The 15550-nt window shown below is 30.0% G+C and overlaps 1 protein-coding gene across 1 annotated transcript in view; it reads right to left on the bottom strand.

Annotated features, from left to right (window-relative positions):
• LOC145291525 (uncharacterized) overlaps window positions 1–13674 on the bottom strand; it is a 122367-nt gene extending 108693 nt beyond the window's left edge. Inside the window, exon 1 of the mRNA XM_080137515.1 lies at window positions 13188–13674. Within this exon, the coding sequence (XP_079993641.1) occupies window positions 13188–13472 (285 nt within the window). The 5' untranslated portion in view covers window positions 13473–13674. The remainder of the gene's footprint in view (window positions 1–13187) is intronic.
• Between the last annotated feature and the right edge of the window lie 1876 nt (window positions 13675–15550).

Here is a 15550-nt window from a genome sequence, read left to right as displayed (position 1 = left end):
TCGTAATGTGCCAAAGCTAGATCTGATAAGAAATATTTTTTAATGCTTCCTCGTATTCTTTTGTCCAGTGCCATTTTTTATTCTTCTTCAATAATTCATTCAACGGTACTCTTAATTCATGCATAAGGATTATAGTAGTTCGCTAGACCCACTAATGACTGTAATTTAATTACATTGTCCCGTCTAGGCATGTCTCTAGTTGCGTCTGTCCTATTTGGGTTAGGTCTTCTACATTTCCGGTCAATTATTCGTCCTAAATATTCAATTTGTCCATACCAAATTTACATTTTTCGAGAATCCCTTTGAATCGGTAGTTTGCTATTCTCTCAAATACTTCACGAATATGGATATTTTGTTCTTCAACATTCTTGCTTCTTATTAAAATGTCGTCTAATAAGCTATTGCAAAATCTAGGCCTGCTAACGCTAACATGGTATCCATAATTTGTTGGAATAAATATGGGACTACTTTCAACCCAAAAGCCAACCGTTTTAGGGCAAATAATCCTTTATGCGTATTTATTTCAGGTATTTTGAACAATCTTCCTGGACTTTAACCTGCAAATATGCCTCTGATAAATCAATTTTTAAGAAAATGTTCCCCCATTCAACTTAGAAAAAATTCTTCGGGTGTAGAGAGTGGATAGTTATGATCTTTTAGGCATTCATTTAGTCCAGTTGAGAAATCAGCACATGCCCTGATCTTTTTTATTATTTGTTACATATACTGTGGGTGATGCCCACTCAGAGTAGTTCACTTTTTCAATTACTCCATTTTTTTCGAGTCTTTTTAGTTATTCATCTATTGTTTCCAGTGAAGAGAATGGAACTTTCCTTTTAGGTTTGAACACCGGTTTAGCTTTGTCCTTCAGTTCAAATTTCACTTCAACCTTAGTCCATCAGAAAATACATTTTTAAAATCCTTTTTTAAATCCTTACTATATTTTTCTGGCAGTTTGAAATTTTCTATCCCTGCCACACTTACTTTTCTACAAAACGAGTTTATGGGTTTCTCCCATAAATTGAATAGTATTATCAAGTCGATACCAAATAAATTAGAATTTTTTCCTGGTATGGCATAAATTTTGGTCTTTACTCTATTTCAGTCCGTGTCACATTTGTATAAAATTCACCTTTGAATTTTCGTCTATTTCCAGAAACACATCTGGCGATTTTTCCGTATTTTGTAACTTATGGTATCCAATTTTCTTCCAAGTTACTTCATCAATTAAGGATATATCACTCCCAGTATCCAGAAGGCAGTTCACTTTCCAGCCATTAATTTGGACATCAATATATTTTCTTTTCTTATAATTAATTCATGGACTCTGTTTTTAGATCAGATGGCATTTATTCTTTCACACTTGCGGTCTTTTTTTTCTTTTTGCATACCATTGATTTGACCTTTATGTCCGCACTCATAGCATATTTTAATTTTAAAGTAACATTCTTTTGTAAAGTGGTTTTTCCTTCACGTGTTCTACAGTATTTTTTTCATAGTGGACACGTTTTTAACCATTTGTACTTTGGCAATTTTTTTCTTTAATACTTGTATTGTCCTGTTTTAAATTCAACAGCTTCTGACACTCTTCCATAATTGTTTGTAAAGTTATCTCAGTGTCTAGATTCATGATTGATAATATCCTTAAACGAATCTCTTTGTTTTTAGCGGCTGTTAAACCATGAACAAATATTAAATATTTAAACATATTTTCATTGGGGTCTTTTATCCTGAATAATTCAAATTGGGCATTTACTTTTCCTGCATAAGCAATAAAATCCTCCTTCTCTCGATTCACAAGATTTAGACACTTATGGCACGTATAAAATAAACTGTTCCGCTCCCCGACAATTCTCGATAATATATCTATCGTTTCTTTAAAAGAAATATCTTCAGGTTTCTTTGGAAGAATGAAATTTGTATACTTGGTATTTTCCTGAGTACCTAAGTTTTTGTGACAGCAGAATATTTTTCCTCATCAGAGCACAACTGACATCTTTTAGAAAAAATATTTTCATATCTTCTAAAATACGTTGGAAAAGTTAGACCATTTATTGGTTCATACAAAAAATTCTGATAGTTGTAAACCGACAATCTTTTTTTTTTCTACTTGTCTCTTTCATATAGGTTGTAATAATTCACTTTGCTTTTGTTGCGTTTGTATGGGTTTTGTGAGTTCAGTTGCATATTAAACTTTTAAGCACAGAATAAAACAACAACAAAATTAATTGTACAAAAAGTGCTAAATAAATTCAATGAATTTGTTTATATTATTTCGTAACAATTTGGAAAAGTTTTGGAGAAGAACATACACAGTGACACTAAACTGACCGCCGACACACCCAGCAGTATAAGAACGTGTTCATTTCTTTTTTTACAGTCTTATTGATTTTTTACAGTCTTATTGATTCTTATTTATTTTTTTTATTAGAAGAAAATAAATTTTAAATTGATTAGCAATAGAACAAATATTTTTATTTCCTTTTTTTTCGTATGAATTGCGTTTTTTTTTTCTTTTTTGACAATAAACTGAATTTCGTCTTTTTCTTTAAAAAAAAATAATTACTTTTTTGTGTGTCTTAGTTTTGTGTTGTCTTTTTGTGTCGTATTCTTTTTGATATTTTCTTTTTCAGTTAGTTGAATTATTATATGTTTTAGAACTTAGTTCTGTCGTTCGTCCAGACGCCATGTTTTTTTTCCCAATTCGACATTGTACGTTCCTGAATTCAGTTTCACTTTTTTTTCCTTTGAGTATTTCTTAGAAAGAAAATTCTTTTCGTCTCCAAAATATTATACGCTCATCTTTCGTCGCCAAATAATATATCTTTCTTTGAATAATGATAGCATAGGACATTTACTTAGGGTTAATACAAAGTTTATTTACAAAGGGAATACAAGCCGAAAGTCTTCTCTCTCGGTGTCTTGGAACTCTCCGATTCCTGGAGGAGTATTTTTTACATTGTCTGTATATTATTGTATGGAGGGGTGTTAGGTTATTCCATTATAACACTGTTTTAACGTCTTAACCAATTATTATTAATTAATAATGTGCTTTTGAAACTACTCTTATTAATATTATGTAACTTATTATTTTTCTTCAAGTGTTCGGTCTGCTCGACGATCATGGCTCTCCATTTTTCTCTGTTCTCGGTCTTTCTCATGAAAGTGGCCTCTATATCTGTTGCAAATCTGTTTAAACTGTCCGCGAAGTTTGTGTGTTGTTTTCCCCCGCTCTTGTTTCCGTATATGTTGCCACTCCATAACAGTTTCTTTTGTAAGTCAGCCCTGATTATATGGCTGAAAATTTTTAGCTGTCTTTTTCTGATGGTATTATGATGTGCATTACTTGTGAATTTGTTTTTCTTTTTGTCCATGAGACTTTCATGATTCTCCGGCTGAACCGCATCTCCATTGCTTAGAGTCCAGCATTCGCATCCGTATAGAAAAATGGACGATACGTAGGTTTTTATAACATGTATCTTTGTCTTGAGACTTATTTTACTGTTGGTAAAAATACATTTCATGCTGTTAACAGTTGTCTTAGATTGTCCAATTCTCTTCTTGATTTCTGTGTCACACTTGCCATCCGAGGTGATAGTACAACAAAGGTATTTAAAGTGTTTACTTGTCTGATTCTCTTTCCCTTACATGCTACGTTGCAATGTGGTTTAACAGCTTTCTTCGGGATCACCATATGTAACACTACTTTGGGGATTTGTGTTCGTGACAGATCGTTCAAGGTTAGACATAGAATTCTTGGAGTTAGTCTACTTTCCCTGGCAATGCCGAGATATATGCAACATTTTTTTTTAATTTATTGAAAGTTAAAGAAAATGGAGAGAAATCATTTGGGAATGGTGAGAATTCTATCTTCGTCCTCTTATTTTATTTACCTTCTCCCTTTAAGAGCTCAGCTAAAAAGCCAGTATATTCTGACCTACAAAAACTGCATTAGCAAGCTTGTCGGTATTCCCTGGTAAGGTCGCCACAGGCAATTAGTAATAAACTAACCTCGTCTCAAAGAGTGACAGTAAAGCATGGGAGGAGGGACACTTTTTGGACTGAACATGACCACACCTCAGGCCGACAGCAACAAAGCCACTGTCGAACTGATTGCCAAGGACGTATCGCCGAGTGATATGAATAGAAATAATCACGACGAAATTTCCTCTTATTAACTCTGTGCGCAGATCGTTTCTCTTTAAGGACCGGCATTTTGTTCTAAATTACTCCCAACATTCCAAAGTAAATTGTCAAGTTCGAATCAAGTTTAAACAATGCATTTAATCAGTTCACAACCCCTCAAGATTGATGGTTAGGAATTTGTTTAATAAAACTATTTTTACAACTTATTAGCACGACATCACAATATCTTACTAACTTAAACATGTCCTTTTTTTGTATCTTTCTGTCGGTATAGTTATTCATATAGACACAGCTATAACTGTGTCACCTTACCATTTGCACAAATAGTTTTAACTAAAGTTGTAGGGTCAGAAGCTATAAGATCTAACTCTGATGCAGACTCGTAGGATTAAAAAAAAATTCCCACTCTGAGTTCGACTCCTAGAATTTTTAAATAGCTGATTCCAACTCCGACTCCTTATGTTTAAGTCCCCTATAATATGTTGATTCTTTGGAGATTAAAAAATCCGAATCCAACCGCGATTGCAAGCATTCTTACGATCTCGACACTCTCCGACTTCGACTCCCTCTTTACAACCCTGTTTCTAACATTAATTTTAATGCACTTGAAACAACAAGCAAATTATGTAAAATTTTACAGATTCACAATAGGTGCGCTAATTTTAATTATTTTAATATCACATATAATGGAAGACGTAATTCCAAAAATTAACTTGTATTAATTAAGTCGTGTTAGTTGTAGTTTAACTTAGTTCGCTCAATAACAATGCGTGGTGCTTATGAAGTTAACGTTTTATTAGTATTATGTTTTATTTTACTAGTATTTCCAAGTTAAATTTAAGTTTTACTATATCTGTTTTTATTAAATTGTTGGATGAAGGACAGAATAGTAACAAAATACCCTACCTTTCCCAAGTTAAGAATGGTTTTTAAATAATAATGGTATAATTTCTGCACGTTAACTTCTATGCATAAATAGCAGTACGTTCTTTTATTGCTGTCGGATGTTTATAGGATACTTGTGCAGAATTTGAACCAGACGTAACTAACTGGCCGCTCGGCTTTGCTCGGAACATGCCGGCTTTCGCTGAGCGTCGTCAATTATCAAAGCGTTACGACGTAACTCAAGGAAAATATTGAAGAAAACATTTAAATGTAATAAAATAACGTAACCACACAACTTAAGGAAAATGTTATAAAATCATCAGAAAAAAAATGTATAAATATATAAATAAAAAATATATAAATAACGAAAATAAAAAAGAAACAACGGCCTACCTAACAATTTTTGTTTTATGTGAAAAAATAATAAACAAGTTAATTATATTTTTTTTCAACATTGGTTTTTAGTCAAACAAATTAAACAAAACTAATAAGAAAACTATTTTTTGTGTGTTTTTCATATTTTCTCACAAAGATTTTAAAAAAGCACTTTTTTATGTATTTTTCATGTAATATTCTTTTTGCATTTTTTCTTTTCTTTTTTTTTGCAACGTATGTAAAGTAACTTTTTCTTATTTTTTTTTTTTTTTTCATGCAGGGTGGCACTGGGGAACAAATTTTTCATAATTAAATTAAGACAGCCGTGATATCCCCTTAGGATTAGGTGTACTTTTCTACGGCCGCATCAGATCATGTCAAAGTGGGGGAAGAAGAGACAGTGGATGTGACAGAAACTTCGTCAACCCAACTGGGTAGCTTTTCGATATATTGTTTAAGATGGAGACAAAAGGACCATTACCATATTTCTGCCTCCACATAAATCCGAAAAGATACCTGTCGAGAAGCTACCGGCCGGTCCCATTGATTCCCTCCACCCAAAAAAAATATTTTCCCCATCTCCTTTGCCACGCATTGATCGGCGTCTTACGTCACGTTACAATCAAACCTGAACGCATGACGTCATGTTTCGAGCAAAGTCGAACGGCGATTAGTTACGTCTGGTTCAAATTCTGTACCAGTTCCGCTTGTGGATCTGACCTATTTGCACTTGTTAAGGCTATCTAGGCTGTTGTAGTATAGTGACATCATCCTAGGACAATATGTGTGTGTTTACTATATTACCTATGAATCACTACTTATCAAGACTAAAAGCCACTCGAGAATAATTGTTAACGAGATGTATGGATTGTCAGTTTAATGATGAATAGTATTATAAGACGATTGAAAATGATGAATGGAATGAACAAAGTTTGATTACTATCAACGGTTGATGAAAAGTATTCGTTTACATTAGATTTGAAGACCTCTCGCATTGGAACCTACATCCAAGTAGTCCCGTGGTGATGCGTTGTACATATGGGAAATGATTGGAACGAAATCCTGTTTATGAGAAATTCCGGCTGACGCTATGTACACTAGAAGGAAATGTTTATTTCAATTGTGGTGGATGACGAGTTTTTGTTGTGAGTGTCTGAGAAAATGAGAAACTAGATATTGAAGCTTAGTCGAGAATTATCCATGGAAATAATGTAGAGGGAGGAGAGACTACCAACGTCTTTTTCTGTGAAAATGGTTGCTCTAGAGAAAAAATAATTTCCAACACATACATAGATACTAGATTAGGAAGTTTTTGTACTCTGTCAAGGCAAGAACGAGTGCTCTGAGAGTCACCTCCCCTGGTATGCAGCAGTGTGCGCATATGCGTCTATGCGTCTTTCCACCTGTCGAATCACTACCGAACATGTTTTCATAAGTAGCTATTAAACGTGAATCTGGCGAAAAGTAGCGAGAACAGAAGAATGAAGTGTATGAGTTCAATCTCCATAGAAATTATTTGTAAAATATTTTGATCGGTCAGTCAACACACAGATTAAATGGCTGCTCCTTAATTGTTGTTTATGTCTTTGCTCTGCAAGGTTAAAGTTTAAAATTATGTTTCCCTTCGTTTGTCAATATTAAGTTTCATATATTGTTTTCATTTTTTTGTAAATATTATCTTCAAAATTACGTTTTCATTTTTTATTCAATATTAAGTTTCATGTTACATTTTCATTTGTTTGTCAATATAAAACTTTATTTTATGTTTTATTTGTTTTTCAATATAAAGTTTAAAATTATGTTTTCATTTACTTTCAATATTTGTTTTCAAATTAGGTTTTCATATACTTTCAATATTTATTTCCAATTTATGTTTTTATTTGCTTTTTCAATATTAAATTTACAATAATGTTTTTATTTGTTCGTCAATATAAAGTTCCAAATTACGTATTCATTTGTTTTTCAATATTAAGTTTTAAATTATGTCTCTATTAATTTGTCAATATTCAGTTTTAAATTACGTTTTCGTTTGTTTGTTTTTTCATTTAGTTTCAAAATATATTTTCATTTGTTTGTCAATATAAGGTTTAAAATGAAGTTTTTATTTGTTTTTTAATATTTAGTTTTAAATTACGTTTTCATTTGTTTGTTAATGTCAGGTTTCAAATTATGTTTTTATTTGTTTTTTAATATTACGTTTCAAATTACGTTTTCTATTTGTTTTGTCAATATTACGTTTAAGTTTTAATTATATTGTTATTTGTTTATTAATATTAGGTTTCAAATAATGTTTACATTGGTTTTTCAGTATTAAGTTCCAAATGACGTTTTCATTTGTTTTTTAATATACGGTTTAAAATTACGTTTTCCTTTTTTTTCGAGATTAAGTTTCAAATTAGTTTTTTTTGTTATATTAAGCTTTAAATGACGTTTTCATTTTATTGTCAATATTTTGTTTCAAATTACGTTTTTGTTCTTAAATATTAAGTTTAAAATTATGATTTAATTTATTTTTTCATATTATGTTTCAAATTACGTTTTATTTGTCTTCTAATATTAAGTTTAAAAACATGTTTTCATTTGTTTGTAAATATTATGTTTCAAATTTCGTTTACATTTTTTTAATTAAATTTCAGGTTATGTTTTCCTTTGTTCGTCAATATTAAGTTTATAATTACGTTTTTATTTGTACTTCATATCAAGTTTTAAAGTATGTTTCCATTATTCTTTTAATATTAAGTTACAACTTATGTTTTCATTAATATTAAGTTTCAAATTACGTTTTTTTTGTTCTTCAATGTTAAGTTTTAAATTATGATTTCATTTATTTTTTCATTATTTAGCTTCAAATTATATTTTACTTTGTTTGTCAATATAAGGTCTCAAATTAAGTTATTAATTTTTTAATTACGTTTTCGTTTGCTTGTATGTACGAAGTTTCAAATTTAGTTTTCATTTGTTTGTCAATGTTAAGTTTTAAATCGTTTTTTTTTTGTTAATATTAAGTTTCAAATAATGTTTACGTTAGTTTTTCAGTATTAAGTTTTAAATGACGTTTTCATCTGTTTGTTTATATTAAGTTTACAAATTACTTTTTCATTTGTTCGTCAATATTATGTTTTAAATTCGGTTATCATTTGTTTTTCAATATTACATTTCAAACCATGCTTTTATTTGTTCGTACATATCAAATGTCAAATTACGTTTTTATTTGTTTGTTATATTAAGTTCCAAATTATGTTTTCTATGTTTTTTAATATTAAGTTTAAATTATGTTTTCATAAATTTGTTAATATTAAGTTTCAAATTACTTTTTCATTTTTTTTTCAGTATTAAGTTTCAAATTATGTTTTCATTTGTTTTTCAGTATAAAGTTTCAAATTACGTTTTCATTTGTTTGTCAATGTAAAGTTTCAAATTATGCTTTCCTTTTCTTTTCAATATTAAGTTTCAAAAGTACTTTTCATTTGTTTTTTTCATTTTAAGTTTCAAAAATACGTTTTCATTTGTCTTTTTAATACTAAGTTTCAAATTACGTTTTCATTTGTTCTTTAATATTAAATTGTAAATCATCTTTTGTTTGTTTTTAAGCTTTAAATTATCTTTTCATTTGTTTTTCAATATTAAGTCTGAGATAACGTTTTCATTTTTTTTTTCATTTAGTTTCAAATTATATTTTTATTTGTTTTCAATATAAGGTCTCAAATCCAATTTTTATTTGCTTTTAATATTAAGTTACAACTTACGGTTTTATTTGTATTTAATATTAAGTTTTAAATTACGTTTTTATTTGTTCTTCAATATCAAGTCGCAGCTTATGTTTTCATTTGTTTTTAATTTTAAGTTTTAAATTACGTTTTCATTTGTTTTTCAATATTAAGTTTCAAATTATGTATTCATTTTTTGTTATCTTAAGTTTAAGATAACGTTTTCATTTTTTTTTTTTCATTATTTAGTTTCAAATTATATTTTTATTTGTTTGTCAATATAATGTCTCAAATCAAGTTTTTATTTGTTTTTAATATTAAGTTTCAAATTTAGTTTTTATATGTTTTTCAATATTAAGTTTATATCACGCTTTCATTTGTTTTTTAATAGTAAGTTTCAACTGACGTTTACTATTTGTTTGCCAATATCAAGTTTTAAATTATGTCTTCATTTATTTGTTCATATTAGGTTTCAAATAATGTTTACATTGGTTTTTCAGTATTAAGTTTCAAATTATGTTTTCATTGATTCGTCATTATTCAGTTTTATGTTACGTTTTCAGATGTTTTTCTCAATGTTAAGTTTAACATTACGTTGCTATTTGTTTTTCAGTCTGAAGATTCATATTACGTTTTCATTTATTTGTCGATATTAAATTTCAAATTACGTTTTCATTTGTTTTTCAATATTAAGTTTTAAATTATGTTTTCATTTGCTTGTTAATATTAAGTTTCAAATTACTTTTTCATTTATTTTTCAGTATTAAGTTTCAAGTTACGTTTTCGTTTGTTTGTCAATATTAAGTTTCAATTTTTTTACATAGGCATCACCACAAGTAGTCAATTTGACAATATAGTAATCGTTAGTAATTGAAATTCAGTAAATTTGTTAACTTAAGTGGAACGGCTAATCAAGAACTTGTTTACGTTGGACTTGAAGGCAACCATATTGTAGTCAGTTGGAAAGCAGGAAAACGGAAGACAATTCCACAGGCATGCAGTTCTAAGAAAGAAGCTTTGTTCGTGGAATCTACGTTTAGGTTTAGGCACAGATAAAGAGTAAGAGGAATTATTGGTAGTGGTTTCAGCTAGACGAGTGCTTTTCGTGAAAGTTTGGCGAGGGGGGACATAGATTGGGGCTCAGATGAGCACTTGCCATGAAAATATCGATAAAACAGAGACAAGCTCGCAACATCTCTTCTATGGGGAAGAGGTTGCAGGCAAGAGAAAGGGGCATCCCCTATTAGGCTTCGAAGTCTATTTTAAACTCTATCAAGGCAGAATACGTCATTTCTTATAGCTCCTCCCCAGATGTGGCAAAAATACTCCATTCTTGGATGTGATTTGGAAGATCATTAATGTAGATCAGGAAGAGAGTTGGGCCCATCAACCACGACTCTTATGAACCTATCAGAGAGAAATGATTTAATAATTGAGAAGACATTTCCAGCTATACCGAAGCTGGGGATCTTGCAAAGTAAACCTTTATGCCACACCTTATCAAAGGCCTTTGATATGTCAAGGGCAATTGCCCTAGAAATGAAGCCTCCGTCGAGAGATTCGCTAATACTATGATATAACTGTAAGCACATCTGCTGTAGATCTAGCAGAACGGAAACCATATTGCATGTAACTAAGACGGTTATTTTTGCTGAGATGGTTGGCTACTTCTCTATTTAACACAGATTCCAGCAACTTACTTATGACTCACAGGAGACGCATTGGCCTGTACTGAGAGGGAGATGACCGATCACATGAATTAATACTGATGAGATTTTTCAGGGTAATGGGAAGCAATTCTCCTTAAGACAACGCTTAAACAGCTTTGTAAGTATGGGCGCTAGTTCTGGTTGAAGTTTTTTTTAGCACTATAAAGGCCATTTGCTTTACTGGAATCAAGGTTTTTATTAGCTTGGCAACATCACGTACAGAGTGTTTTCTGATACAGAATTACGTTATCATTTGTTTTTTCAATATTAAATTTGAATTAATATTTTCATTTGTTTCTTATATTAAGATTAAAATTATGTTTTCATTTATTTTTAATATTAAGTTTGAAATTATGTTTATATTAGTTTGTTAATATTAAGTTTTCAATTACGTTTTTCTTTATTTTTTTAAATTAAGTTTCAAATTACGTTTTTATTTGTTCTCTAATATCAAGTTTCAAAATACGTTTTTATTTGTTTTTCAACATAAAGTTTCAAATTAGGTTTTCATTTGTTTTTCAATATTAAGTTTCAAATTACGTTTACATTTGTTTTTCAATATTAAGTTTTAAATTACGTTTTTGTTTGTTTTTCAATATTAAGTTTCAAATTACGTTTACATTTGTTTTTCAATATTAAGTTTCAAATTACGTTTTCGTTTGTTTTTCAATATTAAGTTTTAAATTACGTTTTTGTTTGTTTGTCAATATTAAGTTTCAAATTACGTTTTTGTTTGTTATTAAGGATAAAGCTTTAAATTATGCTGTCATTTTATTGTCAATATTACGTCAATATTAAATTATTGTCAAATTTAGTTTTCATTTTATTGTCAATATTAAGTTTCAAATTACGTTTTCATTTTATTGTCAATATTAATTTCAAATTACGTTTTCATTTTATTGTCAATATTAAGTTTCAAATTATGTTTTCATTTCTTTTTGAATATTAAGTTTAAATTATGTTTTAATTTGTTTGTTTATATTAAAATTTAAATTATGTTCAATATTAAGTGTCAAATTGCATTTTCATTTGTTTTTTAAAATGTAAGTTTTAATTACATTTTCATTTTTTAATATTTAGTTTCAAATTTTGTTTTCATTGTTTTTTTTTCAAATTGCATTCTCATTTGTTTTTCAATATTAAGTTTTACGTTACGTTTTCATTTGTTTTTAGTATTAACTTTCAGATTATGTTTTATTTGTTTTTCAGTAATTAGTTTACAATTACTTTTTCATTTCTTTTTCAATATTAAGTTTCAAATTACATTTCTTTTTACGTAAGGTTTCAAATTATGGTTTCATTTCTTTTTCAATATGAAGTTTCAAATTTTGTTTTTATTAGTTTGTTAATTAAGTTTCAAATTATGTCTCATTTGTTCATTAATATTAAGTTTCAAGTTATATTTCAATTTATTTTTCAATATAAAGTATCAAATTATGTTTTCATTTAATCGTCGATATTTAGCTGTAAATTTCGTTTTGATCTTTTTTAATATTAAGTTTCAAATTTTGTTTCTATGTTCGTCAATATTAAGTCTTAAATTACGTCTTCGTCTTTTTGTCAATATTAGGTTTCAAATTCTGTTTTCATTGATCTGTCAATTTTAAGTTTTCAAATTGCGTTTTCTGTCAGTACTAAGTTTAAAATAACATTTTCACTCATCTGTCACGTTTAAATTTCAAATTACATTTTTCAAGTTACATTTTTCATTGTTCTGTCAATTTTAAGTTTAAAATAATATTTTTATTTGTCTGCCGGGCTTAAGTTTGAAATAAAAGTTTCATTTATTTGTCAATATTATGTTGGAAATAACATTTTCATTTTATTGCCAGGCTAAGCTTGAAATAACATTTTCGTAGTTCGTCACGTATAAGGTATAAGTTGGAAATAATATTTGTATCTCTAAACTCGAATACTTTATTAAATGTTGTATCTTACGAAAAAAAAAGTTTTTCAGTCTGGAAATCATAATAAATTTATCTAGAGGCAATAGAGTGCAGAGGTTTGGTTGTGTCCTAGTGATTCCAAAGTCAATTTCTTCATTGCAGTCTCCAAAGAATGAATTCCTATTACTAAGAAAAAATATGAAAAAGGAAGCTATTTTGTATACGAACCCCCTCCAATTTGGATGCTGATCCAACGTTCTATTTTTCTTTCCTCTGCACTCCATTAATTGGAGGATAACAAAGTTGAAGTTCAAAACATTGTGCATAATGTACACGGTGAAAATAAAATGTAAATGCACTAGGCTATTAGACCTAGGAGTTTGACATTTTGTTGTAGTTATACTCTGCATTTTAAGAATGACAGTTCTCTTGTATTCGAAATTTTCTCCAGAGAATTTTGAAAACAAAACCGTACTCACCTGCCAGATGCCACCAGTTCCTGAAGTGTAGTTATTTCCATTATCACTTCTTAAAAAGGCCAGTTTTTGAAGGAGGCCATTGTCGAAGTCGACGAGACAGTGTTCTTGGATCTTACCAATAACTGCGTCCACCACGAACGAGCCTCCTGCCCCAGGTTCGAGCGTGAGGTCTATTCCTTCATCAGCAAGACTCGGCATTGACTGCACCAGCAAGAGAACAATGGCAAAAAAGGCTGCGTTTATTTTGTTCAGCCATTTTGTGATTGGAGTGGATTTAATCGCCATTTTTTGATTATTAGAAAGAGTATTTGTCCTTAACGAGTTTGTTTTTGTGCTTATTTGTCTTCTTCTTCTTCCAAAATATTGTTTTTCCTTGTGCTTAAAAAAGTGGGTGGGGGTGTTTTTAATGTCTTTCTTTGTTCTCTTGCCACAGCAGGACAGCTGGGTTGAGTTTGGTTCTTGTTGCAGCACTGTCGGAAAAAGGAAATTCTTTGCTTTATATCAGCCCAGAGTTTCGCCGATGCGTGGGAAACTGCACAAGAAAAAAAAAAGAAAATGGCGCCGGCGAAATACGAAACAAAAGATAGAAAAAACAGGAAATGGGAAAAAGGAAAACGAACTGGACAAACAGCAACTTGAGAAATGAAAAAGTAAAATAAAAAAAATGAGGAGGGGGTGGGTCGATGTTTCTTTTTCAGACCAAAAAGAAAAACTGGATTAAATAGAATATTTCTTCTATTTTTCGAATATATCATTTACATATTTTTATACTTATTTTCTGCAACACCTTTGACTCTTTGTATTTCTTTTGCGTTTCATGTCATTTTATTTGTAGTTTTTGTAAAGTATTCGATTAAACCTATTTTATTCTGCATATTTCAACGGTAACTAATTTGCATATCAATGATTCTATTGTCTTTAATGATTTTTTCTTCGTCCGCTTATTATTGTTCTCCTGTAACGATGCTTGACCATATTCATTCTTCGTTCCATACATCGATTATATAATAGCCGTATCTTCGTGTGTGCTCATCTAAATGTCAGAAACTGCACAAGACACGAAAGTTGATATGTATTTTTTTCGGCGTTGCCGTGGAAAGAATATCGATATACTTTTGGTAATATTCATTCTTTTGGTGTTGAGCAAAGTTAGCCAGGAAGTCATCATTTAGAGTGACTTTTCCATTGGCCTTTTATTAGAATTCATGCCCCTCCCACTCCTTCCTCATTGATGAGACATTTCCTTGTCCCTTTCGACTGGCAGGATTTCTGTTCCCTGTTTCTTTTAGAAGTCACGTAAGGTAGCTTATAAAAACCTTCGCATGAATGTAGCCTGTCTTTTTTTTTCGCCCCAATTTTTAGCAGCAGAACACGATTAAGGCTCAGTGACATATGCCAGATGGTGCCCGGAAAACTCGTACCCGGAAAACTCGTACCCGGACCCCCCCCCTTTTTTTGCTAGGTAGGAAAACTGGTCCCTTATTGAATAAATATCGATTGAAAACACATTTTTTGACGGTTCTTGACAGAGATATTGTTTTTAACCCCCCTATGCACCCCCATAATATTTTTTTAATTATTTTTAACTCTTGTTTTAAAAAAATAAACTTGATCACGGAGTCAAGACACGAAAAACGAAACCATATATCTATTCAAAAAATACTCTAGTTTTAACACTTTTTGTGTCATTACGAAACAAAAATAAAGAAAGAAAACACGTATTACCAAAGATAGCAATTATTTTATTTAGAAGAATTAATTCAGTTTAAACAATTCTTGTGTTATTACAAAACAACAAAAAAGAAAACATGGTCTTATGTAATTTTGGTACCGCGCTGAAATAATAATGTTATTATTTCGAAAGCTATTCTTAACATGGGGAGGGGAGGGTATCATTTCGAGGGTACTTGTGCAGTATGCAGATGGCGGCTATTGTTAGGGGGCGATAACGCCAATTTCTTCTTGGTCAAATAACGCGGCAAATAAGTAACAAACAAGATTTTTTTCCGAAGAGAAAAATATTTGAAAACCAAAACATTTATTGTATAAAAATGTATCAATATATGATTGTAAAAACATTTATTGAAAAGTCTGCGTAAGAAAATATAATTTTAATAAAACAATTTTGTAATAAAAATAACATTAGATTTTTATAAAATAAAATATCTTTTTTTTTTCGAACTAATAAATAATTTAAATGAAACATCTTTTTCAATTAAAGCAACTTTGAAGGGTCAACAAAAAATTTATAATTTAAATGTTTTTGACAGAGACGTGCCACATGGCGACAGTTGAAACGCACCAAGAAAAGATGGCCGCCGTGCGCATACTGCAGAAGTGTTGTGTCGTGAACCAAAAATGTG

Source organism: Euprymna scolopes, chromosome 12, assembly GCF_053919585.1.
Source record: "Euprymna scolopes isolate OS-2025 chromosome 12, ASM5391958v1, whole genome shotgun sequence".
NCBI classification, from domain to species: Eukaryota; Metazoa; Mollusca; class Cephalopoda; order Sepiida; family Sepiolidae; genus Euprymna; species Euprymna scolopes.
Note: the sequence above shows the minus strand (reverse complement) of the source record. Positions and strands in the feature narration are given on the sequence as shown.